Genomic DNA, 27,350 nt, shown 5'->3' on the forward strand with positions numbered 1-27,350 from the left:
GATGTATAGAGTGAGCACTCTTGTCTTACTATATTTCTCTATGTCACTGCGCAGTTGCGCCAACGTTGCGTCGAGCACCAGCTATTGAGTTGACTAGACGCCGACGCTCGGGTGACGCTAATGTGGCCATGTGGGATCTTAAATATTATCTTGCCTACATAACGTCTAAACTATGAAGTTGCGTATGCCTGCTAGGGGGACGGTATCCACACGATAATGATCGGTTTTCCTAGGATAGCGGTGCCGTCATATAGCGGCCGTCTCCATACTAAATAATACGGCTAAATATAGATGTCGTAGTATTTGTATGGAGACGGCCGCTGTATGACGGCACCGCTATCGGAGGAAACCAAAGCTTAAGGTGTGGCAATTTTATGAAAAACTGCACAACAGTCCAGTAATAAACACCCGCTAGTAACTAGATAGTGTTAATTTAGTTTTAATTATAATATAAGGTACAATGGTTCTTGTTTTAGGTTAAGCGAAGAGCAATGATATAACATAGTTTGTGTAAGTGTAAGGTCTGAGTGGACGCTCGAAGCGGAGCGTTCGGCGGGGCGTGATTTGCGCACAAGTGATTTGAGCAGCGTGCACTAAGGCCGCTCCTATACGCTTGCATTTGTTTAACATGCACGCCGCACGCCCCGCCCCGCTGCACGCCCAACTCGAGCGTCCACTCAAGCCTTACACTAATAGTGATAAGAGATGAAATTAAGATGCAAACTATTGGTTGTGATTCAGACACAATTTGTTAAGTTGTTCGTAGATTTGTCGCAGAATTGTGGAAACTTACTAACTTCATGATAGGACTCTTTTTATTTAATTTTGTTTTTTTAGATATTTTTACGTATCATTCTCGTTTGTACATCGCTAACAATAATTGTACAGAGTACTTTTGGACTTAATTTAAGGCAATAAATGTATTTATTTTATAACTCATGATGTAAGAATTTATTCTTAATTATTATAAAAAAATATATGATATGCTTGTACACACATGTTTTATTCCTGACATTCTTGATAACAATGATAACAGTAAACTGCCCAATGATTGACTCGTTACGTCATTGGCAGCTATTTTTCTAGGAAGGTCTCCAATTGATACCTGAAAATAAAGTTCAAGGTGCCCACTGTTGGTGGAGTCCCGACAGTTAGGATAGTTTATCTCTACATATAAACAAAACATTTTCATCATAACTCAAGGTATGAAACGTGGCGAATGCTGATAAAAAGTAAATTTACCCTACTGCAAAATTCCCTAAGTACCCAAAATGCAGTACAAATCATTAGAAATCGTACATGATACAGTGTCATTATCAAAAGTAAGTTAGGAAGTAGGGATTGCAGAACCGGTACTGTTTAAAAGAACCGGGATTTTCGGTACCGGGCAAAAATGGAACCGGGATTTCCCGGTATTTTCGGTACTTTCGGGACTGCCTTCAAAAATCAGTTTTCACATCAATTTTCAGTAAAAAAAAAGCGTAAAACTACCACGAATATTTCTTAAAACAATAAAAAAGTAGCACAGTGAAGGTACACACTTCTTTTGTACCATAATATGTGTCTTTAAGTCACACAATCATTAATATAATTTGTTTTTTTTTTTCCTAAACTACATGATATTTTTAACTATACTTGGTCAACCAGATCTTGACAGTAGAAAAAGGCGGCAAATTTGAAAAATGTAGGCGCGAATAGATATCGTCCCATAGAAAATTTGAATATGTAAGACGTTTTGTGAAAAAGGATAAAAAAAATGATAATTTTCGCAAGCGTTCAAAATGGGCTGTGGACCTTCGAACATATAATAACAGAACTATCAATACGACAAATCAAGAAGTTATTCAGCCAGAATTATTAATTCATTTACAATATCATTATCATATGTGAGTTTCTTATACCGTGTTTGAATTTCAATTAAAAGTAGTATTTTATTAATTACAAAATTGTCTCTATTTTTGCTTCTAGTTAGTATACAAATATGAAATAACTAATTGTTCGTATAAAATTATTTATCGTACAAACATTTATGCCCTTAAAGTATGAAATTACGCAATTTTATATTGTCGGCTTTGTCAAACCCATTGACTTTTTTTTTTTAATTTATTTTAATATAGTGGTCAGCCGTAAAAGTATTACCATCAGCCTTAGATTGATAAAATATATTTATTTTCCTTATAAAACATGATATTTCATGCTAAGTAACAGAAAGCAGCCAAATATTGTACCGGAAATTTTAGTCCCAAAAATCCCGGGAGTACCGGGATTTTAATTTTGAAATCCCGGTTCTTTGCTTGGCTCTAAATCCCGGGAATTCCCGGTACTTTCGGTACCGGTATTTCCCGGGAGCAAACCCTATTAGGAAGTCATTATTCAGGGAAGAAGTCCACTGGTGGGCTGGCTGGCTGGGACACTCACTAAATGAAAGCCCAACATTGCCCTAACACAGTGGCGTAGCGTGGGTCTCGGCCGCTCGGGGCGGATGATAATTTTGCCGCCCTCCAGCTTACGTATTTCAATATAATAAGTGCGACTGAAATAGTTCAAATATTTATACGATATTATTGGTATTTATTCTGAAATTTTGCCGCCCCCTAAAAGTGCCGCTCGGGGCGGGCCGCCCCCCCCCGCCCCCACTACGCTCCCCCCCGCCCCCACTACGCTACGCTACTGCCCTAACAATGGATAATATCGCCGCTATACTTACTCAACCTCGTATCTGCAACACTCATTTGATGACAAAAACACCCGTATTCCTAATGAAAGAAAAAGCGACATTTCCATCACATGATTGGTGCAGATATGAGGTTGAGTAAGTATAGTGACGATATAAAAGTTGTACGGAAAATAGTAATGCCAACCTAAGCATTGACCCGAAATAAAGCTAGCGCTACACGAAGCAAAAACGCATTGCGTCATCTATGACGCGTGTAGACCCGGTTTTAGCCATAGACAATTATCTTCATGTTGGCAACATCAAGCGTATTAGGGCAGTAATACACTGTGTAAAAACATGAAAATAATTACAAATTCTCGCTATTAAGCCTTTTTATAATATGTTTTTTAAACAAACTGCAAGTGGTATTTCTAATGCTTTATATTTGCATTTGATTATTTCAAACATTAGAGAAAGTAAATAATATCCTTGATGAAAGCGGAAAAATACTCATACTTCTAAATTAAAAAGTATTATGAAATTGTTTATGGAAACACAGAACGGAATCTTGTAAAAGATTAGGCCATTTCATAAAACAAATGTATAGTAACTCGCAGAAAACATCTTTGGGACAGTTGTATTTATTTCAGCTTTGCATTTTATGTTAAATTGAATCGTGAACAGCGTTGTAGGTCCATTGGAAAGGATTCATCTTCAACTGTTGCGGAAGGGTTAGCAGTCTCAATACTGCTAAAGAATAGATTTGCATTGAGAGAAGACGTAAGGTAAACATCGATTTTGATTTTTTCTCTAAAATAGGGAATGAATGTCAAAAATAAAGTCCTAGGGCGTCTAACGTGTAATGGGCTGTATTTAAAGTGTTTATAATGTATTTTTAGTGCATCCTTGTACGAAATGAAAGTTTGACTTTTGCCACATATTCTTTTGAATGGCAGCTGACGGACGTATCATCTAGTTACGAGGATAGATTTTGCGACTAGTTAACTGTTTTTCCGTGGGTTTACAGTTACATCTTGAATATTTTATGGTGTTCTAACAGGCAAAGAGGGTTAACAGACGCTTACAAAAGGAGTAGCTTGAATTGTTTTTTCCTTAGTAAAATGTCAAATAGTGTAGTTGTCAAAGCTGGGTTGAGTCATTGTTGCAATTCCTACTAGACTTCCAAATAATCTTAGGATTCCCAGGTCTGTTTACATGTCCCTAACTCCATGTGGCAACCATATGATAACACACAAAATTATTGACTTTATAAAACCACTTTCACTTATTTTGAGTGAATATGTGTTGTTTTTATTTTGTTATGTGGCAGAATAGTTCATTGTTCCAATATCCTGTTGTTTGTAGTAAGGAGAAGACAATAGTTTACTTGTGAATGGTAATATTTTGCCTTATTTCCTGTCTTTTAGTTCTTGAGCATGATTTAGTGTACCAAACCTGCTTAGAAACACTTTACAGTTAATTAACATACTTGTCTCTTTCCAAAGTTTCAGATTAAGATTCACATAAACAATTTGTATTATTTGCCAAAGAAGATATACTATTCACTGAATAATTAATGAATCATCACATCTTTTGTTTATAAAACATGGGTTTATAGAAAATCCATGGTGCATTTTAAATGTTTGATTTGCTTGAATGATCTGCACAGTAATTTCTTCATTCAAGTCAGGTACACTCATTTCCTTGTAGGTATTTGCATTCATATTCAAGATTTCCTTAAGTGAGTTATTAAACAAGTTTTTATTGGTGTATTGCTCACCTCACCGCACTTTTATAACAAGAGCAAATAGCAAATATACTAAAACAAAACAAAAATTGGGTTGAAACCTGTTTTACCATGTGGATTTCTAATAAAAAAAAAGTGATGAATACTGAATGATTCAATGCTAATTGCCCCATTTACAATACAAAATGAACCCACCTAGCGAGTTCTTGGCCCGTAAATGTGTTAAAAGTAAAATAAAAAACATGATAAGTACCATTAGACACCTAAATTGTACAAAATACATTAAAATGTACATCATTTCATTTTGACTGTCAAATAATTATGGTCATTATTAAATCGAAATATTTTTTCGTAGGTTGAAATAGAATTATTACAAATATACCTAAGTAGTTGAAGTTTTCATTTTTATTTTAAAATTTGTGTAAACATTGGACTTTAAATTGATGTGTCACCTTTTGAGCATGTTACCAACATTTTAATCATAACATTTCAAAACATTGTCACAGTATTTTATGACTGTCATAGATTTCTGTAAATTTTTAGTAATAAAAAAAATTCCCCATTGATTGCTAGTAATGTCCATAACTTTACAAAAGTACTTAAACCATACACACATGTTAGAGTTCATTGACATAACAACTGTTTTTATAATATTCAAAGGTAAATGGCCATGTTTATAAATTTTACCACAACCAGTTTGACATTTCATAAATATTGTGGTTTTCTGTATAGGAATATAATAAATAAATATTATAGGACATTTTTACACAAATTGACTAAGCCCCACAGTAAGCTCAAGAAAGCTTGTGTTGTGGATACTCAGACAACGATAGATAGATTATACAAATACTTAAATACATAGAAAACAACCATGACTCAGAAACAAATATCTGTGCTCAACACACAAATAAATGCCCTTACTGGGATTCGAACCCAGGACCGCGGCTTCACAGGCAGGGTCACTACCCACTAGGCCAGACCAGTTGTCGGGTATAAGTAGGGTAAAAGGGTTTTTGAAATGAGAACTATATGTGACAATTGTGACATGCGTAGATTTCTTATTTGAATAATAATAAAAATTGATTTATTGGGTTTGACCGCCCAGCTCTTGATATGATGTATTTTTTTTTATATGCTAACTCATATGTTTGATTTTTATAGTGTACATAATTTGAGTAAAATTGAATTTGACACAGTTAAGCCATATCTAATTTAAAGAAATAAAACAAGAAAAAATAATAGTTAGTTAACAGCAGAACTCATCTTACAGTTGGAACTCAAAAAGCCTCTTCATATTGGATCCGTACGACGCTCCGGGGTGCGAGCGAGACATTGCTACATGCGTAGTACTATCTCACTCACTCACAGGAGGGGTCATCCATTAATTACGTCACACGTTCAGGGGGGGGAGGGGGTATAGAAAATGTGACATGTTGTGACAAGGGGGACGGGGGAGTCATAAACTTTGTGTCGTCATTCTAACTTCATCTGTAACCTTAAATGATGTATTTAGATTTTATTTTGTATTCGCTGTACAGACAAAAACTACTTTTTGCAATGATGTAAGGTATTTATTCGTGAAATTTTATCTCCTAATCGGTTTCGGGTCATGCAATTTCTAATATTGCTATATTCAAAATATTTTTTATTAAAATAATAACACTCATTCGAATTACTGATTTAATGGAAAACAAAAATGCCAAATACTTAAGTGACGTCACATCAGGGGGAGGGAGTTGCCAAATGTGAGGATTCATTAAATCATGAAATTCGTGTGATGTCATTTATGTATGACCCCGGAGCGGCGTATACACATCAGTGTGATAACCGCGAAACATCTAGACACAATTTTAATGTGATAACATAACTGTTTATTTTGTTTTTTGTCAAACACACTTATTGAAATAGAAGAACTATCCACAAACAGAACTAATACTAATGAAGTAATGTGACTACAACCACTTTACTAGTGTAAAATTGTAAATGCAATAATCATTCAAATTCACATTTCTCAGGCAAAAAACAGCAGTTCCTTGCATAAAAATGAACATTACTATGATTGCAATTATCTTTTTACCATTAGAACCTCTGCGTACCTAGTTCAAAAGAACACTCCAAATTGCTATTTGAAATTAGTTCTTATTTCATTGAATTAAAGTTCTATATGAGTATTTAAATATAAGATCAAAGTGCTATTGAACTGGTGAAAACAATGATTTATTGCCAAAGTAACATTATCACTTAATTCAGTGTTGTGTTCCTTATCATCGTATATCTTAGTGAATACCTATAGTCGGCAGATAGCGATGCGGAGCGAGGTTTCCCACACAGCTAATGTATAGGAAAAAGTAGCACAAAGTAACTGTCTTGTCCATATTAAATAGTGAGATCCATGGTATACCAAAGATATTAGGTAGTTCAGTCATAGCATGAATGTTTGGTTTTTAGGGTTCCGTACCCAAAGGGTAAAAAGGGGACCCTATTACTAAGACTCCGCTGTCCGTCCGTCCGTCCGTCTGTCACCAGGCTGTATCTCACGAACCGTGATAGCTAGACAGTTGAAATTTTCACAGATGATGTATTTCTGTTGCCGCTATAACAACAAATACTAAAAACAGAATAAAATAAAGATTTCAGTGGGGCTCCCATACAACAAACGTGATTTTTGACCGAAGTTAAGCAACGTCGGGCGGGGTCAGTACTTGGATGGGTGACCGTTTTTTTGCTTGTTTTTTTTTTGCTTATTTTGCTCTATTTTTTTGTTGATGGTGCGGAACCCTCCGTGCGCGAGTCCGACTCGCACTTGGCCGGTTTTTATTTACTTTGTAACTTTGTGGTAATAGTGGGTATGCTAATATTTTTTTAACCCGTCAACTCCCACGTGTGTGACGTCACCATAAGCGTTCTGGCTCAAATTAGAGCCCTTGGGATCTGACAGGTATATGTATGTACATATGTTTATATTTAGGTCATCTGCAGTCTAAACAGCTTAACTGATTTTAGCATATCACCTATGCTACATAGGTGTTATCACTGTTATCAGATATGATACAAAAATTAATAATCTTGATTAGGGGTTTACAGATTCTATAGTTAATAACTGGTTCCGGTTTTTAATATTGTTTTGTTTTTAATATTCAGATAATTTATTTAAAACCAACGGCATAAAATAAGTATTACAGCATACAAAATTTTGGCAGTTGTATAATGTATAAGTAACCCTTGGTGTAAATACAACATTACTGACCTTTGTAACACATATTGCCTTTCTAATACTTACATAACGTATCTGGCGTTGTATACACACAACATTATCAATGTTTTACTTTCTACACTAGTGAGTAAAGTGAGTGGCTCTTCAAATGTGACGGCAGTGACGTTGCTGGCGTATCTGATCAATAGTAATAGATAGAATTACGAAACATACCTGATAATTATGCTAGTTACAAATAGTGTTCAGTAATTATTCTGATTCTAGTTGGAAATAGAAAATCTGATTGGATTATGTTTTATCTAGAATTTGGTAATGGTATTTATTCAAAACATATATTATTATTTTGCATAATGGTGATTTTACATCTTTAGTATTTTTTTTTTTATTTTTTTTCTTTTGAGTTTAAAAGTAAAACTAAAAACTTTTTTTAATATCATTAATAACTGAACCAGACGCAACAAAGGTTACATTTTATGTTCCTAAACCATTAAAAAAAAAACAAAAAACAGGACAAAAACTGTAAATGTCTCAATTAGTTATTTATTTCGAAAAAACAAGCTTAAATTGACAATAATAAAAAGCTCCTTCATCTTTCTTGCTTATATGAATTGACTAAATGTATTCATTTAATTACAACTACCAAATCTACCAATTACTACACATTTCATTGTCTCAGTGATCCAACGTATTTTCCTGGTGTCTGAAGCCAAAATCCCCTGTGACCTACACAAAAGAACGCTATTTTTCTCTACACGCATTTATGTTACTATAGTTTTATTATAACATATTTAATTTTACGGCGCATTGGCGCCCCTAAAGTGTCATTCAATAGAAATTGCTAACAATGTAAACAAAAGTTACGAGTAAATTGACATTCAGTGTCAATTTTAGTATGCCGGTTTGTTTACATAGTTAGCAAGTTCTATTGAATGACACTTTAGCTGTAATGCTGTAAAATTATCCCTGAATAAATCACTACACAGTATAAAACAAAGTCGCTTCCCACTGTCAGTCTGTCCCTATGTATGCTTAGATATTTAAAACTACGCAACGAATTTTGATGCGTTTTTTAATAGATAGAGTTATTCAAGAGGAAGGGTTATGTATAATTTGTTAACCCGTGCGAAGCCGGGCGGGTCGCTAGTATCAAATAAAAAATATCAATTTTTTTTCTGATTACAGGCTGCGTTGGAATCCAGTGAGCGAATGTTCCTTTCTTCGGCAGGAGACACGGAACTTTCGGCTAGCGGGTCTAGGATGTCAGTGTTGAATCAGAGCGGAGAGGAACAGGTAATGCAGCAGAGGGACTGGTGACCTAAATTAAGTGCAAAGGATTTTGAGCTTTTGTTTAATTATGGAAGGTTCAAAATTCTAGCAGACTCGTCAGACTTAACATATTCAGTGCCGAAAACCTGACTATCGGGTATTTTATGATTTCGTTCCCCGGCCGGACTACCCGATAGTCGGGATCGGGGTACTACACCTTTAAATGAAAAAATATTTGTAACCTGGCGCGTATGTCTTGTTTGGGCTGGGTGGCAATGAATGTGTTAAGGTTCAATTCTTACGGCAAATGAAGGGTTGTGTTGGATTACAAAAAAATAATGGCGGTAGCTACACTTTTAGACGTTTTTCAAAAAAAGAACAGTTGTCAAATAGTATGATTAATTGGTCTGGTCGCGCGCGATCTTTGCTTCAATTTCCCCTAAAACCTACTTCGCAGTCTTCGCACATAGCCAATAATGTAACTTACGAGTACGTTCGTAAGATTGACGCCTCTTGTAATCATGAGCAGTTCTCACGAACTGTTTTTTCCGTCATAGTAGGCTACTTGAAATGTATAAAGGATATAAATATAACGATCCATTTGTAGTTGGTCAAACCAAATTGTCAGTAAATAAGAACAAAAAAAAACTATACTCATCCTTTTCTTTTGGGTGCTAGTTCTAGTGTAAGACAAAGATAGTATGATTCTCTCTATGTTTGAAATGAGACAGTCCTTTGACAAACTATATCTTTCTTTGTTTGGTGTGCTGATATATAGCATAACGGCCGTAACGTAAAACTCATTAAATTACTCTTATTCTTGGGCAAAGAGTTCCAAATCCAAACCAATCCAAATGTATCAATTGTTTGTAAAGATAACGAAAAATACCTAAAATAGACATAATACTGGTTTTCTCAATAGGTATTTTCATTTGCATGAGATAATATTTGCTTATCAACAAATCCTACTATAATTACGTATTATATTTAAGTACCTACAACACAATAACAAAGTTTTGATATTGTTACGAGTAATATGCAATTAATTGTAAACAATACTATGAACTTAAGTCTAATAATAACTAAAGTAATTGTTGGCAATAAGAATGAATAGCAGTAAGGTATATGCAATTTTCTTTTGTTTAGCACATACTAAATAAACATCTTTTTCACATCTCCTATTCAGGAAAGAGCTTTTTCTTCCCTGCTAGGAGGGATCAAAGCGGCACTTTTCGTCCCTGCTAGGAGGGATCAAAGTAACACTTTTCTGTTCTAGCACACTATTTTTACATTTTTTTGCACATTATTTTGTTAGCTTAAATAACCTGTTTAAGCATCAGATTGTGTCAACACTAAGATTTTTTTTATTTTCCTCCCTGCTAGGAGGGATCAAAGTAACACTTCTGTTCTAGCACACTATTTTTACATTTGTTTGCACATTATTTTTTTGCTTAAATAATCTGTTTAAGCATCAGATTGTGTCAACACTAAGATTTTTTTATTTTCCTCATAGTTGATGTGAAAAGCAGTATGTGTCACACGGTATCAAAATTATTTCGTCTTGGGCGTTAACACTTGAATACCTCATTACGCTCAGGGTTCTACTTTAGAATCCCGAACGTAGTGAGTATTGTAGAATCCATCGCCTCATTCAGGATTCAATGTACGCCCTTGACGGAAATATATCATTTTGATCCATTGTAACACAAATTACTATTTCCACCCTGGTTTTTTAAAAATCTAGAAAACTTAGCATTTATAACCAGCCAGGTAAAAATTGAAAAAAAAGCCATCAGTTTCTGTTGTTCAGTAGACAAAAGTGAAGTAAACTGTATTAATTAACCGGTTGCCCCAAACTGTTTGTCATCGTTGAAGAGCTCGCTAAACTTTATTGTATGGAAAGTTTCATAGTAAACCGCCGCGGCGCGCCGGGTTACGTTGATCAGTCTGTTAAGTGCGGATGGTGCGGCACTTAATATGTATGTGTGCCTACTGATGTGCCTAAGGATACTTTCCAAAATTGCGAAATGTTTCGGAAATTTAACGTAGGAAAAATTCGGAAAATTTCTTACATTTTTGTATGAGAATTGGAACTTTCCAATTTTAAATTTAAATTTCCCATATTTCCTAGTGAAAGTTTCATGAAATTTCCGAGAATTTATAGAATTTTATGGAAACTCCGCAACTTGCACATCTGTATGTGTGCCGTGGGGAGTGGAAGCTCGCCGACTTTTTGGGGAAATTGTCGTTTGCGGGAGAGAGGTGGGGATCCTCGCTCTGGGTCGTACTCGGTTCAACAGGTCTCCATAGCAGTTCAGCGCCCAATGCTGCAGGCATCATGGGGACCTTTGAGCCAGGCTGGGTTATTTTAGGCTTAGTGTAAGTTAAGTTTTTTGAAGTGAAAACTAATTTAGCGGCGCTGTGCACTTTTTGTGATGGGGAAAAAATGTTAAACTCGCGAGAGGTAAGATTTGTAAGACGGACACGTGACCTGATCGAAAAACTGTTACAATGTCATTGAGTTATTCTTTATTGATTTAAATGCCATCTGGTGAGTTTCCCTCTAACCGGTATTAATATAACTCGAGTACTAACAGTGTTGTGCTTGGGGGTTTCAAGTAATGCGACGAAATAACGCTAGATGGCGTTAACCTCCATTATACATAGTGCTGCAGACATTTTGCACTAGTCATTGAGTTTTCACTTCTGCTGGCACTCCCGCAGTGCAACCCGTATTTTTTTTTTAATAATTAAAGAGTTTTTTTTGTTATATGTAATTTAAGGTTTTGTTTTGTAATAAAAGTTATGTATGTGTTATTTACAGGTGGAATGTCCACTATGCATGGAGCCATTGGAGGTGGACGATCTCCACTTCTACCCGTGCACATGTGGATACCAAGTGAGTTCTTTTCTATCCTCTTCTTTTCTTTAAAGCCCTTTTAGACGTTGCGAGAACTCGCATGCGAGTTTCATTAGTATGGACTATGTATGGACATTGGGGTTTTCGGTGCGGGAGTGTTTTACACTAGCCAAATAGCAGGTTAAAACTGTAAAAAACGATACTAATTTAACATTTCTAAGCACATTTGGACCTTACTACCTACGTTTAATTCATAGTTTGGTCATTTACAATAAACAAAGTTGTAATACACGAAATAAATAAATAAATACACGAAATCATTCCCGCACCGAAAACCCCGATGTATGTTCATTACATTGCGTTAATTGATTGGTCGGCTGAATTGTTGTAACCTCACTGGTCCGCAATGTAACTAAAATCGCATGCGAGATCGCACGTCGTCTAAATTATCCCTTATTCTTTGCTACAGCATAACCAATACTCTTTGGTGGTATTAAAGGGGCTCACAGCCTGTCAGTTAAACGCAAAAGGTGACAGGTCCGAACAACTGACAGGCTAATATCGTTCGGCGAACTGGTAATCCGTGGGCCCCTTAAGAGCCAACAGGAGTGGTCATTTTTCCATACAAACGTACTTGACTGTTTCCTCCGTGGGTTTTGAAGCTAGAGCAATGATTTTTTCAGTACAGATTAATATTGTCAATATCTGTGTCGGACCGTTTTGCTTTTTTTGATATTTTTGTTTGTTAAGGCGCTAGAGCCCTTTAAAAAATGCTCAAAATTGCCTAATTGACTATTCCGCAATGAGAGGCGTGGTATTCAAAACTGATATCAATTAGCCAAAAAAGCAAAACGGTCCGACACAGATAATTTCATAATCATTTAGATTTCCAAATTTGGTTACGATTGGTTAAGTTTTGGAGGAGGAAACAGTCGAGTACGAAACCTCGATTTTTGAGATTTTTACGCAGGATTTTTCGCCTTGTCCTTATCGCACTAGTTTTAGGAGCCGCTTCCGTTAGCGAGACGGGTATATTTACCTAAAATATTTAAATCTCAGCTCCTGTTTCGTCTTAAAAGTGAACGAGAGAGACATCAGATTAACTACCCGCCTTGTCGGTTAGATAATTGTTGTTCTCTTAAACTGTTTATAGCTCTGTTTTTATTAATATCTGAGGACAAATCAATACTGAGATACGGGCTTTGTTCTAGTTACTTACTGGTTATATTTAGACACCTAAACAGTTATGGCACTAGATATTTACACAATGACCTGATAAACAGTCAGAAGCAAAATAAACAAGAGATTAGAGAGGCTGGGTGTTCAAAATCACCTAAACATAATTTTATTTTTTAAGGAGTTAGAGCGAAAGGAGAGAAAATATGTGACGTTATCTATGAAAAGGGCGCCATTATTAACGATGCTCCGATATAAATACAATGCCGCGCGACGTTGTGCGGCGTAAGCGCCATCGACAATAAGGTCCCTTTTCATAGATAATGCCCCATATAATACCTATTATCCAGTTTGAACCTATTTAGGTGCATACCTAAGTATGTCTGTCCACTCCACAGCGATAATACTTGCGCCGCAACAAAAGAAAGAAGTTTCTTATCACTTCTGAGCAGTTCGCGTGTGACGCTCTCGCATAGTTGTGATATTTGTATGGACATAAAAGGACTGACCCCGATGCGTCATCGAGACACTTGATTTGACGTGTAGGCGAGACCGATTATAACAGGGTTTTTCTGCTAATAATAAAGACAAAATGGTTTTATTACGTTTTAATCTGTTTTGGAAAAGAAGAATATAGAATAGAATAGAATAGAAAAGTTCTTTATTATTTATCATTTTTGTTACATACAAATATGTCCGCCAAAAGGGGTGTGTCCTTAATGTAATGTGTCTTAAAGATCTATACATTTATTTTATGTCGTGTAGCCAATTTGCAGCTCACAGGAAAGTGTTATAACCTACGTTAGTAATGTAATCACATTTTTTTTTTTTTTTTTTTTTATTGTTCCTTAATTTTATTTTAAAATGCGTTCCCTTGAAGGTAGACTCCTTTTACTCACGTATTTACGTCTATCTTTTTTACTGACGTAATCTATTTCGCCGATTCTGTTGCTGTACATCATCGGGTTGTATTGGCCGTATTTAATATATTGTGGACCAGGGTTTTCTAGTCCCGGGATGCACAAATTATTTAGCTTATCTAGCATGTCTCGGTGTAAGTCATGAATTCTGAGATGCCATGGGTCTTCATCTAGTAAATCCCATAACATTTCTGTTGGTATTGAACGAGGAAAACCTCCCGCAGACTTAAGAGCCATGCGGTATTGCCTTTCAAGCGTTAAAAGGTTCGTCTTACTTACTCGAGGGAGTAGTTGTACTATTCCATAATCTAGTATGGGCAGGAGACATGCCTGAACAACCTTTAGTTTGGTTTCTATGTTTACATTGGAGTAGTAGCCGATTATAGGTGCTAACATTCCTCTGACACTTTTAGCTTTTCTTACAACGCTTTTGACGTGTTCGTTCATGCTCAGTCGTTTATCTAATTGGACACCTAGGTATCGAACACAGGTTTTGTATTCAAGATGGACTCCTTTTAATTTGACTGTCGGTTTATAACCGTTTGGGTTACGTACACTGCGTGCTCTTTTATTAGTGAACATTATGCACTCTGTTTTATCAACGTTGCAGCGTAGTCCCCAACGTTCATAATAATCGACTATTTGATTGGCAGCCCATGTAGCGCGCCGTGTAGCTTGATCTGGCCGAAGTGCTGAATTTAAAATACACAAATCGTCGGCATACTGTGAAAGCATCTGCCCTGCTATATTTGCCTTCGGTATATCATGTACATACAGATTAAATATTAAAGGCCCCAGGATAGACCCTTGAGGCACTCCGTGCGGGACTTCCACTTCATCTCCAGTGGTTGTTCGGAACCTTCCCCGCACCTTTCGATTTAGTAGATAGTTTTCAATCATTTTAATGATATTATTACTGACATCCTTTTCCATTAGTTTGAATGTGAGGCCTTTGTGGTTTATTGAATCAAAAGCCTTACTCAAGTCTGTTGAAATCATAGCAACACTGTGCCCTTCTTCTAAAGCATCTGAAATATACTTTGACGTTCGTAGAATCTGTGTTCCTGTGCCTCGTTTGTGCATGAAACCGTGTTGGTAATCCGGAATTAAATGTTGACATGCCTTTAGAATGCGGCTATATATAATTTTTTCGCAAATCTTACCCATAACGTTTAGTAAAGTAATGGGTCTATAAGATTTAGCATCCTTGTAGTTTTTCCCAGCTTTGTGTAGAAAAATACATTCTCCCAATTTCCACCTCCTTGGATAGTAACCGGTTATTAGGACGTAGTTTATAACTCTAGTTAAAGCCCAATAAAATGCAGGACCCGCTAACTTCAGTGCATCTACTTTGATTTGGTCTGGCCCAGGTGCTTTTTTATTTTTAAAACAGAAATTGTGTAAACTTTTTAATGTAGTTTGTAAAACTTACAACATTTATTAGTCTTGACTATTTATAGCCTAGGGATGCTTCCTTACATATTCCCTGCTGATATTATATGATTCCCTGCTGGGAATCATGAATATTTATAAATGTACCTTAGGGCTTTCCGTCAGTTAAAATGGTTTGTGATACAAGGTTAAAGAAACATAAAAATTAAAAAGGTATATTTTGCCGAAAATGGGCCAATTTATGCATTTAAAACGACGCTGCCTCGTAGTCATAAGTACATAGTCCTAATTAGGGTTTATCAAAGAGTATGATTGTTACAGATATGCCGGTTTTGCTGGAATCGAATCCGGGAAGGCGAGAATGGCCTCTGTCCGGCCTGTCGGAAGGCCTATCCGGAGAACCCGGCAGACTTCACCCCGCTCAGCCAAGAGCAGGTAATGTTATTACTCATTATCCGGGTACCATCGCTCACCGGCTCGCGTTCACCGATGTACTGTTAACTGTACATCTACATTCCTCGCCTGTTAATCCTTAGAAATTTTTCCTTGTTTGTACCAACCTACATCAAAATCATTAAGCCTACGATACATATACACACGCACTACTCACACTACTAAATATTACACGCATATCTCACACAAATAAATGGCATCGTAGTTTTCCAACTGTATAATAATTTTGTAGTATTTAGGATATATAGCCTGGCAAAAGGATCAGTCTGAAAATCAACGCTGGGCATCACCAGCTGACCTAGCATATGTTGAGACTGGTATCCTTTTACCAAACACTAAAAATGTACCATACTTTAGTTTTAAGTTACCATACTGTTCTGTTCCTTCCACTACTGTACCTACTGTTTTTGTGTTCTGGTAATAAACTTTTTTTTTATTTACATCGGTGGACCTTATGCCTTTTGTAATAAGTAGGGTTTGTAATACAGTTAGGAGTGGTGCTGTGTGTACCACTTGAAACGCCTCGTGAGGAAATGGACGCGCTTGATCTGTGAAGACGTGCCTCGTCCGAGGCAAACAGAGGGCCATGGTGCCTCGGCGGAGGCATTTTGACGCAGATTGAACTGCTTCGCGTATTGCTGAGTAAATTCGCATGCTAGTTTCGTTACCCTGCGATGTTTGATAGATCGAGCGAAATTTGTTTGAAAGCGAGTTTCCGTACCATCTAATTCGTCTAAATGAGCTTTCAATTGAATGTAGAACAATTATTGGTGTCTACATTGTGTGCAAATTAGGTGTTTAAACTGTTTCTTTTTTGTGGGTAATATAACCTAAATCCGCACTTTACTGTCTCTTCTGGGAAGTATATTCTTAAATATAAGGTTCATGGGACAAGTGTCTTTACTCTTACCCTGACTACTGTAGTCTTTTTCCATTTACATTATTTAGATTCTGCTTTGCTTGATTTAACCCTATAACTTTCAGTATAATGTAACCCATTTGTATTTGAATTTAGCATTATATTCTTTCGGCGTTATTCATAAACGTCTGCTAAGTTAATCAGCTGATGATCGTCGTTTGTCCCTCTCTATGGCATAACGACAGATAGGAACAAACGACGATCATCAACTGATTAAGTTAGCAGCCGTTTATGAATAATGCCATTTCTATTTTAGCTACTACATTAGTTTGTTTATGGTCGCAGGTTCTTGATGACTATCGCGACAAGTATCGTGATTTTTATGCCTGATAATTATCGGATAATTATCTGTATAATTTGGAACCCTGCTTTGTCTATGGTCGCAGGTAGCAGCAATAAAGACGGAGAAGAAGGCGCGCGAGCAGAAGCGGCGGAACAAGACCCTGGAGTCGCGGCGAGCGCTCGCGAACGTTCGCGTCGTGCAGAACAACCTCGTGTTCGTCGTGGGGCTGCCCGTGCGGCTCGCGGACCCCGAGGTATGGAACTTGGGGCTCTATTGTTGCCCAAATACAGAAGGCGCGCGAGCAGAAGCGGCGGAACAAGACAATGGAGTCGCGGCGAGCGCTCGCGAACGTTCGCGTCGTGCAGAACAACCTCGTGTTCGTCGTGGGGCTGCCCGTGCGGCTCGCGGACCCCGAGGTATGGAACTTGGGGCTCTATTGTTGCCCAAATACAGAAGGCGCGCGAGCAGAAGCGGCGGAACAAGACAATGGAGTCGCGGCGAGCGCTCGCGAACGTTCGCGTCGTGCAGAACAACCTCGTGTTCGTCGTGGGGCTGCCCGTGCGGCTCGCGGACCCCGAGGTATGGAACTTGGGGCTCTATTGTTGCCCAAATACAGAAGGCGCGCGAGCAGAAGCGGCGGAACAAGACAATGGAGTCGCGGCGAGCGCTCGCGAACGTTCGCGTCGTGCAGAACAACCTCGTGTTCGTCGTGGGGCTGCCCGTGCGGCTCGCGGACCCCGAGGTATGGAACTTGGGGCTCTATTGTTGCCCAAATACAGAAGGCGCGCGAGCAGAAGCGGCGGAACAAGACAATGGAGTCGCGGCGAGCGCTCGCGAACGTTCGCGTCGAGCAGAACAACCTAGTGTTCGTCGTGGGGCTGCCCGTGCGGCTCGCGGACCCCGAGGTATGTGTTGCCCAAACGTTTTTAGAGTTTTTAAGATAAAAATAATACATAGTTTATTCAAGTAGGCATAATTACAATGCGCTTATGAACGTCAAATAAAGCTACACCGGCTCCAACCCTACACCTCTGCCCCGAGAAGCTTTAAATCCTCCCTCAATTGGAGGAGGGTATCCCAATATGGGACCGGCAACAAACTCGGCGGGACACATCTTTTAAAAAACATTTAACTGATTTGCTAGACCGATGTGATCCCATAAGTGTACCGCGAACAAAGTTTGTGCGGTACACTAAAAATTACATCTTATAATTATTATTTTATATTGTGAACCCTGTATAGCCATGCCGAGGGCTTTTTTCGAGTCGAATTCTTTGGGTTTTGTATGGAATTTGGATTTTCGCGGACTGAATTGGCAGGATCGAGGCCAGGGTTCCGTAGTTTGGAGAACTTTGGTTCTATTTCAAACGGTTTTAAAAGGAATGTGAACAAGTTTTTCGATTAGTCTTTTGGCCAAAATTTTGTATCCATCAGATTATGTCATGTCTAACAAACTAAGTAAGATTTACTATTGGTGCAGTTTATTAGTAATATGTAATACCTGAATAATTTTAGTTTTTATACCCAGTAGGGTTTAAGAATTAAAGAGAACAGATACTACAAATCAGCTAAAAGGTTATATATGTGTTTTCTTTGATTTCAGATCCTAAAAAGACAGGAGTACTTTGGCAAATATGGCAAAATTCACAAAGTAGTTATAAACCAAAGTACAACGTATGCAGGTTCACAGGTAAGCAACCCAACAACTGTTTTACTACTCTACTTATTTCCGTACGTAGATTAAGCTATTGATTGTCTTGGTGTGGCCTTGTATATATACAAAAGTAAAATACAAAATAAATGTAAGTACTATAAAAATCCTAACTTTAGCTCTGCCGGTAGTTAGAACCGCAAAAAGAGGATAAATAATAGTACGTAGGTACAGAAGCATGGTTGGTTGGTGGCATGGTTGGCATTCAATAAATGAAATGAAATGAAATGAAGATTCACTCTCTAACAAAACGCGTCTATTACGACAGATATGACCGCTAGGTGGCGCTAGCGCGAGCAGGCGCCCGGTCTGCGGCAACTAATAGTAGTTGCCGCAAACCAGGCGCCTGCTCGCGCTAGCCATAGGGCTAAACACCAAAATTGGTGTGGGCCACATGTACTTGTAGCGACGCAACGAAATCGCGGAGTGAGCCACTGTTAGAAATAGATTAACTGTTCGAAAGACTTTTCATTGTATTCGATCTGTGTTAACTTTATACTTTGTGTTGTATAGGGTCCGTCCGCGTCCGCGTACGTGACGTACGTGTCGTCCGCGGACGCCCTGCGCGCCATCCAGGGCGTCAACAACGTCGCCCTCGACGGGCGGGTGCTCAAGGGCTCGCTCGGCACCACCAAGTACTGCGCCAACTTCATGAAGAACCAGCCCTGCCCCAAGCCCGACTGCATGTACCTGCACGAGCTAGGTATGTACACATGTACACAAGGACGGCTGCTGCTCAAGGGCTCGCTCGGCACCACCAAGTACTGCGCCAACTTCATGAAGAACCAGCCCTGCCCCAAGCCCGACTGCATGTACCTGCACGAGCTAGGTATGTACACATGTACACAAGGACGGCTGCTGCTCAAGGGCTCGCTCGGCACCACCAAGTACTGCGCCAACTTCATGAAGAACCAGCCCTGCCCCAAGCCCGACTGCATGTACCTGCACGAGCTAGGTATGTACACATGTACACAAGGACGGCTGCTGCTCAATGGCTCGCTCGGCACCACCAAGTACTGCGCCAACTTCATGAAGAACCAGCCCTGCCCCAAGCCCGACTGCATGTACCTGCACGAGCTAGGTATGTACACATGTACACAAGGACGGCTGCTGCTCAAGGGCTCGCTCGGCACCACCAAGTACTGCGCCAACTTCATGAAGAACCAGCCCTGCCCCAAGCCCGACTGCATGTACCTGCACGAGCTAGGTATGTACACATGTACACAAGGACGGCTGCTGCTCAAGGGCTCGCTCGGCACCACCAAGTACTGCGCCAACTTCATGAAGAACCAGCCCTGCCCCAAGCCCGACTGCATGTACCTGCACGAGCTAGGTATGTACACATGTACACAAGGACGGCTGCTGCTCTATGGCTCGCTCGGCACCACCAAGTACTGCGCCAACTTCATGAAGAACCAGCCCTGCCCCAAGCCCGACTGCATGTACCTGCACGAGCTAGGTATGTACACATGTACACAAGGACGGCTGCTGCTCAAGGGCTCGCTCGGCACCACCAAGTACTGCGCCAACTTCATGAAGAACCAGCCCTGCCCCAAGCCCGACTGCATGTACCTGCACGAGCTAGGTATGTACACATGTACACAAGGACGGCTGCTGCTCAAGGGCTCGCTCGGCACCACCAAGTACTGCGCCAACTTCATGAAGAACCAGCCCTGCCCCAAGCCCGACTGCATGTACCTGCACGAGCTAGGTATGTACACATGTACACAAGGACGGCTGCTGCTCAAGGGCTCGCTCGGCACCACCAAGTACTGCGCCAACTTCATGAAGAACCAGCCCTGCCCCAAGCCCGACTGCATGTACCTGCACGAGCTAGGTATGTACACATGTACACAAGGACGGCTGCTGCTCAAGGGCTCGCTCGGCACCACCAAGTACTGCGCCAACTTCATGAAGAACCAGCCCTGCCCCAAGCCCGACTGCATGTACCTGCACGAGCTAGGTATGTACACATGTACACAAGGACGGCTGCTGCTCAAGGGCTCGCTCGGCACCACCAAGTACTGCGCCAACTTCATGAAGAACCAGCCCTGCCCCAAGCCCGACTGCATGTACCTGCACGAGCTAGGTATGTACACATGTACACAAGGACGGCTGCTGCTCAAGGGCTCGCTCGGCACCACCAAGTACTGCGCCAACTTCATGAAGAACCAGCCCTGCCCCAAGCCCGACTGCATGTACCTGCACGAGCTAGGTATGTAGCCTAGGGCCATCCCCACTAGTCTCTTGAGCGTCAGGGTTCGAAATTATCCAGATAATTAGTCTTTGATAATTATTGCGATAATTATCCCAGGTATGGATGGTGCTATGTTTATTTTCTTTGATTGATTGGGGGGTTTTTTTATTATATTTTAGGTTATTATCAAATCGATAATTATCAGGAAAAAAATCACGATAAATATCAAGATAACCTATCATTGCAGTGTTCAGCAGTTGTTTATTGAAAGGATAGACGTTAATTTATTTTTTGGATAGGGTATTTGACTGTATATAAAATAAATTATTTTACACCATGCAAGAAATAAAACACCAGAAGATTATTAGAGAAACGTGGACTGCAGTTAGTTTTAGACACAATTTCTATTTTAAAACTATAAAGAGTAGGTAATTTGATCGTGACGTCACATGCTAGTGTTTCATATAATTTCCATAGTAGCAAAATCGTTTTGACAGTTCGAAAAAATAAACTGATTTGACTAATAGTCAAATATCCTATATTGATGCGCGCAATGATACTTTTTGCTACATGCAAAAAGTACAGTCACTTTTATATTTTAAATAAGTCTCAATAATGTCATGTCGCGGTACAATTTACGTCCTTTGACCTAACGTTGAACATAACTAGTCCAGTAAGAGAGGTGTCTAGGCAAAACCAGTCGCGCCCGAGAGAAAGCCAAACCTGTTTTACGTAATTATACACGGAGCCTGCGTAATTATTCGCAGTTCAATTCACCTCAAAACATACTTTTGCAGCGTGTATCATGTACACATATCAATCTATTAAACTATTTATTGAAACCACGTCAGTGACCAAGATGTATCCAGTAAGGTGGTATCGTGGAAAAAAACATGCCGCCGACTTTTCCAGGCGAACTACGAGTAGATGGCGCTATGGGCGTCATATTTTTGTGGGAATTAAATTATTGATTACGTGACTTTACAGTTAAACCAATGCGTCACAAAACTTAATTTAACAGCAATAACAATACTTCTAACAACAATAATAGCACATTACACTAGCACAGACAAATTACATTGGAACAGTTGAGCACCTAGCATCCATCGCCTTACAGAATCTCAAGAATTCACTATACACTGCCGTGTATAGTGCTAAGCTAATAATTTTGTTGACTGTACGTACAATATAATCTAGGTCAGATAAAGGGGTGGTAAGTTAATGTACGGGTGTTAGTTCTAGACAACCAAGCTTGTCAGTAATAATGAATATAATTATAATAGGGATGATGACACATGTTGAATTTTATAACAAAATATAGTAAAATATATAGCAAACGAGCATTTTATCACAAAAATGTGGATATTAAAATAAAATAATATGGAAATGTTACAAAAATACAGGACCTGAAAGTTTCAAAATATAAGTTTTTTTTAACTTCCAAAAATGATTAGGGTACCATTCGATTCCTTACATTTTATCCAAAAAAATATTTTATAGCAACTATATACATAAACGCAATATTTCACCGACAAAAACGCAATATTTCACCGACAAAAACGCAATTTTCTTGTTTTGTCCATACGACAAGATGGGCTCTCAGAGACCTTGACGTCACGTCCACTTATAGTTTTGTTAAGGGCGTTTCGCGAGTGAAGTGCGACTGTCGGCCTTTGACTACAATTTCTGACTTTTGTGTTACTTTAATGCAATGGGTCCCATATAGACATTTGATCCTAAAAACAAACCCGATCGATTGATACCATAAATGAAAATAGTCATGTAGCCTATTAAATATGCGTATAATTTCCAGGTGATCCTAAGGCGTCGTTCACTAAGGAGGAGATGCATGCTGGTCTGCATCAGGTGTATGAACGCAAGCTGCACAACCAGCTGCTCCAGCTAGGAAACAAGCCGGAAGACAAGCATAGCGCAGGTTCGACTAGGACAATCTTCTTAGCGCCACTTGCACCATTCTACTAACCCGGGGTTACCCGTTTAAACCTGGACTTACCATGTTTACCGGTACAATTTGACACTGAGTTAACAGTTTAACCGATTAACCTCGGGTTAGTGGAATGGTGCAAGTGGGCCTTAGTGTAAGGCCTGAGTGGACGCTCGGAGCGGAGCGTTCGGCGGGCCGTGCAGCGTGGCTGTGGGCTCACGCGTGACGTGAGCAGCGTGCACTAAGGCCGCTCCTATACGTGCGCATTTGTTTAACATGCACGCCGCACGCCCCGCCCCGCTGCACGCCCAACGCGAGCGTCCACTCAGGCCTTACACTAACGTAGCATTTGGACGCGTGTAGCTATAAGAAAAAACTGATGCGTGCGTGTAGGACACCATGCGTGATTACGTGCCTTCGTACGATACAATAGGGAGTATTACTACAATGTTTTGCCGCTAGAGTGCAGCACTAGAGCCTTTCGTAAACTTACTGTAAACTTACTGACTGTGCCTTAAACTGTATTTTGACAAGTTTTCACAGACAATAAAATATGACATTCAATTCATTTACAAAGGGCCTACCGGGAAACGCGAAATCGAAACTGCGCTATCTGCCTCTTTATCACCCGAATATGCAAGAGTGATAGAGGGGTTAGATAACAAAATTTCGACTCTCTCGTTTGCGGTAAACCCTTAGATTGTGACTGATTGTGGGAGTGGCGCCCCCTACGCAGAGTTTCGCGTAATATTCCCTATTTTTCGGCGAAAATACTAAGAACATTAATAATTCTATAAAGCCAAACTGTTTTGTCCAAAATAGGACTACCTATCGCCATCCTTATGTATATGGTTTTCGATTCTATTGTTTCGCGGTAGCCCCTTAGATTGTTACGGATTGTGGTAGTGGCGCCCCCTACGCAGAGTTTCGCGTAATATTCCCTATTGAATGGGTTTTCCAATGGCTTTCATTCGATTGGGGCAAGATGGTTGCTGATATTATCTAATCTCAAAAACATAACAAATCTATACTAGAGCGAATTATACTACATTACTGTCTTCTTTTTTCCATAGGTAGCTCTAGTACGAATGCAGAAAAGAGTAGTTCGAAAGAAGGTAAGAACCGAATAATTTTATTATCATTTCATGTTGTTACATTGTCTTTAATTTCAGTTTTTAAATACAAAAAACTTTATACTATTTTACACAAACATTGCTTGCTAGATTTATTACAAATTTATTCTTAACTAGCGACCCGCCCCGGCTTCGCACGGCTTAACAAAGTATACATAAACCTTCCTCTTGAATCACTCGTATCTATTAAAAAAACCGCATCAAAATCCGTTGCGTAGTTTTAAACATACATACAGACAGACAGACAGCGGGAAGCGACTTTGTTTTATACTATGTTGTGATTTATTAAAAATAAAGTGTTTTAACAAATAAAATGTTATCCGCAGGTAATCCGTCGAACTTTATACCAACAACTGTGGTCACATCGTCAAATATAAACGTTGTCAGTTCGTCTAAGTGAGTATTGTCTGAATTTACTTTTATTATACACTACTTCTTTCTACAAAACTTCAAAATACTCCAAAATATACAATACACGTGCGAATAGGTAATTGCCAACTCCCTTCGGTCGTGTTTTAATTTATCGCCACTCGTTGCGAATTTCCTACTTTTCGCACTTGTATAGAGTCACACACAACACATACAACACATCTTTTTCGCTAGGCTGGGGCCTATTTCTCGAACGGTATTATACTATTATTATTAGTCCACGAACTGTCAAGTTGTATGTGTTACCATGGCAACACGCTAATAATATTAGACAAATACCGTTCGAGAAATGGGCCCCTGGACATATATGGCACTCTAGTTAATAATGTAAAACATGGAAGATAAGTCAAGTCTCACCCAAGACAGTAGTTTTTCCACTTTTAAATTTATTCTAAGCTTAATAGCATCGTTCGCAGACGTTTCTGCTTGTTAAAAATTAAAATTAAAATTAACATGGAAGATATTTGGAATAGTTAAATATCAGTCTAAATTGCCCCCTGCACTTTACATATAAAATTGCGACAGAAAGAGGCAGAAGTAACTTTACTGCCCACACGATATCGTGCGGTAGGAAGTTATGAGATGTCTTGTCGATAAATTAATAAAATCATCACTTTTCAGAGTCAAATTTAACACATGTTGTCTACTTTCAGATCAAAGAAAGAATCGGTAAACGGTAGCAATGTTATAGAAGCGAGCAATAGTAACGGGGTGAATGGAAACGGCAAGGAGGCGTGGCCCAGTCTCGGTTCATCCCCGCCTTCAGACAGCCCCGTCGGCAAACAGTCCAGTCCCAAACCACAAGCTCAGGGTGAGTCGGGGTTATTGGAACCAGGGGTTATTAGCACTGAAATTTGAACCTGAAACGTAGGAAATAGAGTTGATTATGCGTTGTTTGCAAAATGAACCGAAACAAAGCAAAAGCGACTCTGTTGCAATTGAACATGGTATAAATTACATCGAACTGAATAGACCAGGTACTATAGGTAGGACGTTGGGTCTTAGGAGGTTGGGGCCACCCCGCACTATACTTCGTTTTTTTTAGCATTAGAAATTTAGTAAACAATCTTGATGTGTCTTTTAATTGAAAAACACATTTTAAAAATCAATAACTATTACTTATGAAAGCAGAAGACTATACAAGATCGTATTAGATTCATAATTGTTACATATTTACCGTAACTTATTTTTAAAATGTGTTTTTCAATTAAAAGACACATCAAGATTGTTTACCAAATTTCTAATGCTAAAAAAACGAAGTATAGCGTCGGCGTCTAGTCATCTCTATGGCTGTTGCTCGACACAAGGTTGGTGTAACTACGCAGCGACGCCATTTTCCATAGCGGTGACTAGACGCCGACGCTCAAAAGTCGCTAGTGTGGGGTGGCTCTTAAAGTCAGAGTTCGCGATCTAAATGCGTTGATGACAACCGACCAATGTCCAACTAGCCTTATTATTGGTCTCTTTCACCCAACCACTCCTAGTCCCCACTCTTCCCCATCTCACCCCACTTCTTCAACTAACCACACTCTCCACCTCTGAGGTCCTCTCTAAGACTGTGGATTAGATTCAAAAAGGTTGACGATTATAAGATGATGCCATACTTTGGTAAATAAATACAATATACATAGAAAAAAAAATCATAATAAATGGAAATTATTTCGTTATTATTTCGTGCTTAGGACTTTTTCTTTTATACTTATAGTGAAAGGGGTAATTTGTTGCAGGTAAGGCTGTAAGAAATACAATTAAAATACAAATACGAAGAAAAACTGTAAATTCTATTGAGAAAACGGGAATTGCCCGAAGTAATTAATTAAACTATTTCTAAAACTATTTATGTTGCTGCACCCTAAACTTGGCATATAAGTAACCCGTTTTCTTTTTCAGATTAGAAATTTTATAACCTCAAAAGTAGTGCTAAATTTTTTCCTTCAAAATTAAATCTGAGTTAGTACGAGTACGTACTGAATTATTGTGTCGTTTACATATTATTATTGTACCGCAATATTAGATGTCATAGGAACTCTAGCATTTCTGAAGAAAAAGTCACTTTTGAGGTTATAAAAGTTCTAATCTTGATAAAAGAAACGGAGTATAGTACAATGTATAGCAAATTTTTGTAAAAAAAATTATGTTCTCGAAGCTACAATGGTCGATTTATTTTTTATTTGCCAACTTTAGGGTTAAGGCAAAATTCGCCATAACGGCACATGCTAATATTAACCGTCAAATTTCAGTAAAGTCACAAGAAAACGGCACATCAGAATCTTCCAGTCCCACACAAATGCAGCCCGCTCAAACGAGAAGCAAAGACCACAGCGACTCCAAAACGAACCGGACCCACAAAGACAGCACAAACGGCCAACCCAAGAAGAGCAAATCCGAAGCGAAAAACAAAAAACACAGCATTCAAGTTCAAGAAAGCGAACCAGAACCTAAACCAAGCATCACACAGAGCTCCGTATTCGAGAACGACACACAAAACTATCTCAATAACGACTTAGACGAGCTAGAATCAGACAGACACAGCCTTTTAGAAAACCACGATCTACTCCACAACAGCAACCACAGCTTACTAGAAGACGACACACACAATCTACTAAACGATGTCAATAATGAAATTATGCTGCATAAACAGAGGGAAATGCTAGCCGGCTTAGTTGATAATCATATGATAAACCCAATGAAGAGTCACCTAAACGGATATGGACTTATAGACAGAGATACTATGAGTTATATAGGTAATGATAGGCATAGTCAAATTAGCCAAGGTCTGATGGAAAAGGAATTGCTGTTGAGGGAACGCAGCCGGAGCGAGATGCTGATGCGACAGAATGAGATGCTAGCGAGACAACATATGGAGCCCAAGCATTATATGCAGGGGAATATAGGCCTCGACTCCAATAGTGAATTATTAGGTAAGACAGATGTTTTAAAAACTGACTTATAAATATTATGTAATGTTACAGGAAATTTTCTAGGCCTTCTCTAAACATTTTATGGCTTGGATGCTTAATTAATATCATCATCAAGCCAAATCTCATAG

At 38.9% G+C, this 27,350-nt stretch overlaps 1 protein-coding gene across 1 annotated transcript in view; it reads left to right on the forward strand.

Moving 5' to 3' along the window:
* Positions 1-4,033: 4,033 nt before the first annotated feature.
* Positions 4,034-27,350, forward strand: part of LOC134658325 (uncharacterized protein DDB_G0283357) — a 30,592-nt gene continuing 7,275 nt past the window's right edge. The window contains exons 1-12 of the mRNA XM_063513956.1: positions 4,034-4,052; positions 8,800-8,907; positions 11,708-11,782; positions 15,553-15,666; positions 16,990-17,139; positions 18,490-18,576; positions 19,111-19,300; positions 22,608-22,730; positions 23,813-23,854; positions 24,199-24,268; positions 24,955-25,112; positions 26,542-27,222. Of these exons, the coding sequence (XP_063370026.1) occupies positions 4,050-4,052; positions 8,800-8,907; positions 11,708-11,782; positions 15,553-15,666; positions 16,990-17,139; positions 18,490-18,576; positions 19,111-19,300; positions 22,608-22,730; positions 23,813-23,854; positions 24,199-24,268; positions 24,955-25,112; positions 26,542-27,222 (1,801 nt within the window). The 5' untranslated portion in view covers positions 4,034-4,049. The remainder of the gene's footprint in view (positions 4,053-8,799; positions 8,908-11,707; positions 11,783-15,552; positions 15,667-16,989; positions 17,140-18,489; positions 18,577-19,110; positions 19,301-22,607; positions 22,731-23,812; positions 23,855-24,198; positions 24,269-24,954; positions 25,113-26,541; positions 27,223-27,350) is intronic.

This window comes from Cydia amplana, chromosome 22, assembly GCF_948474715.1.
Source record: "Cydia amplana chromosome 22, ilCydAmpl1.1, whole genome shotgun sequence".
In the NCBI taxonomy this organism is placed as follows: domain Eukaryota; kingdom Metazoa; phylum Arthropoda; class Insecta; order Lepidoptera; family Tortricidae; genus Cydia; species Cydia amplana.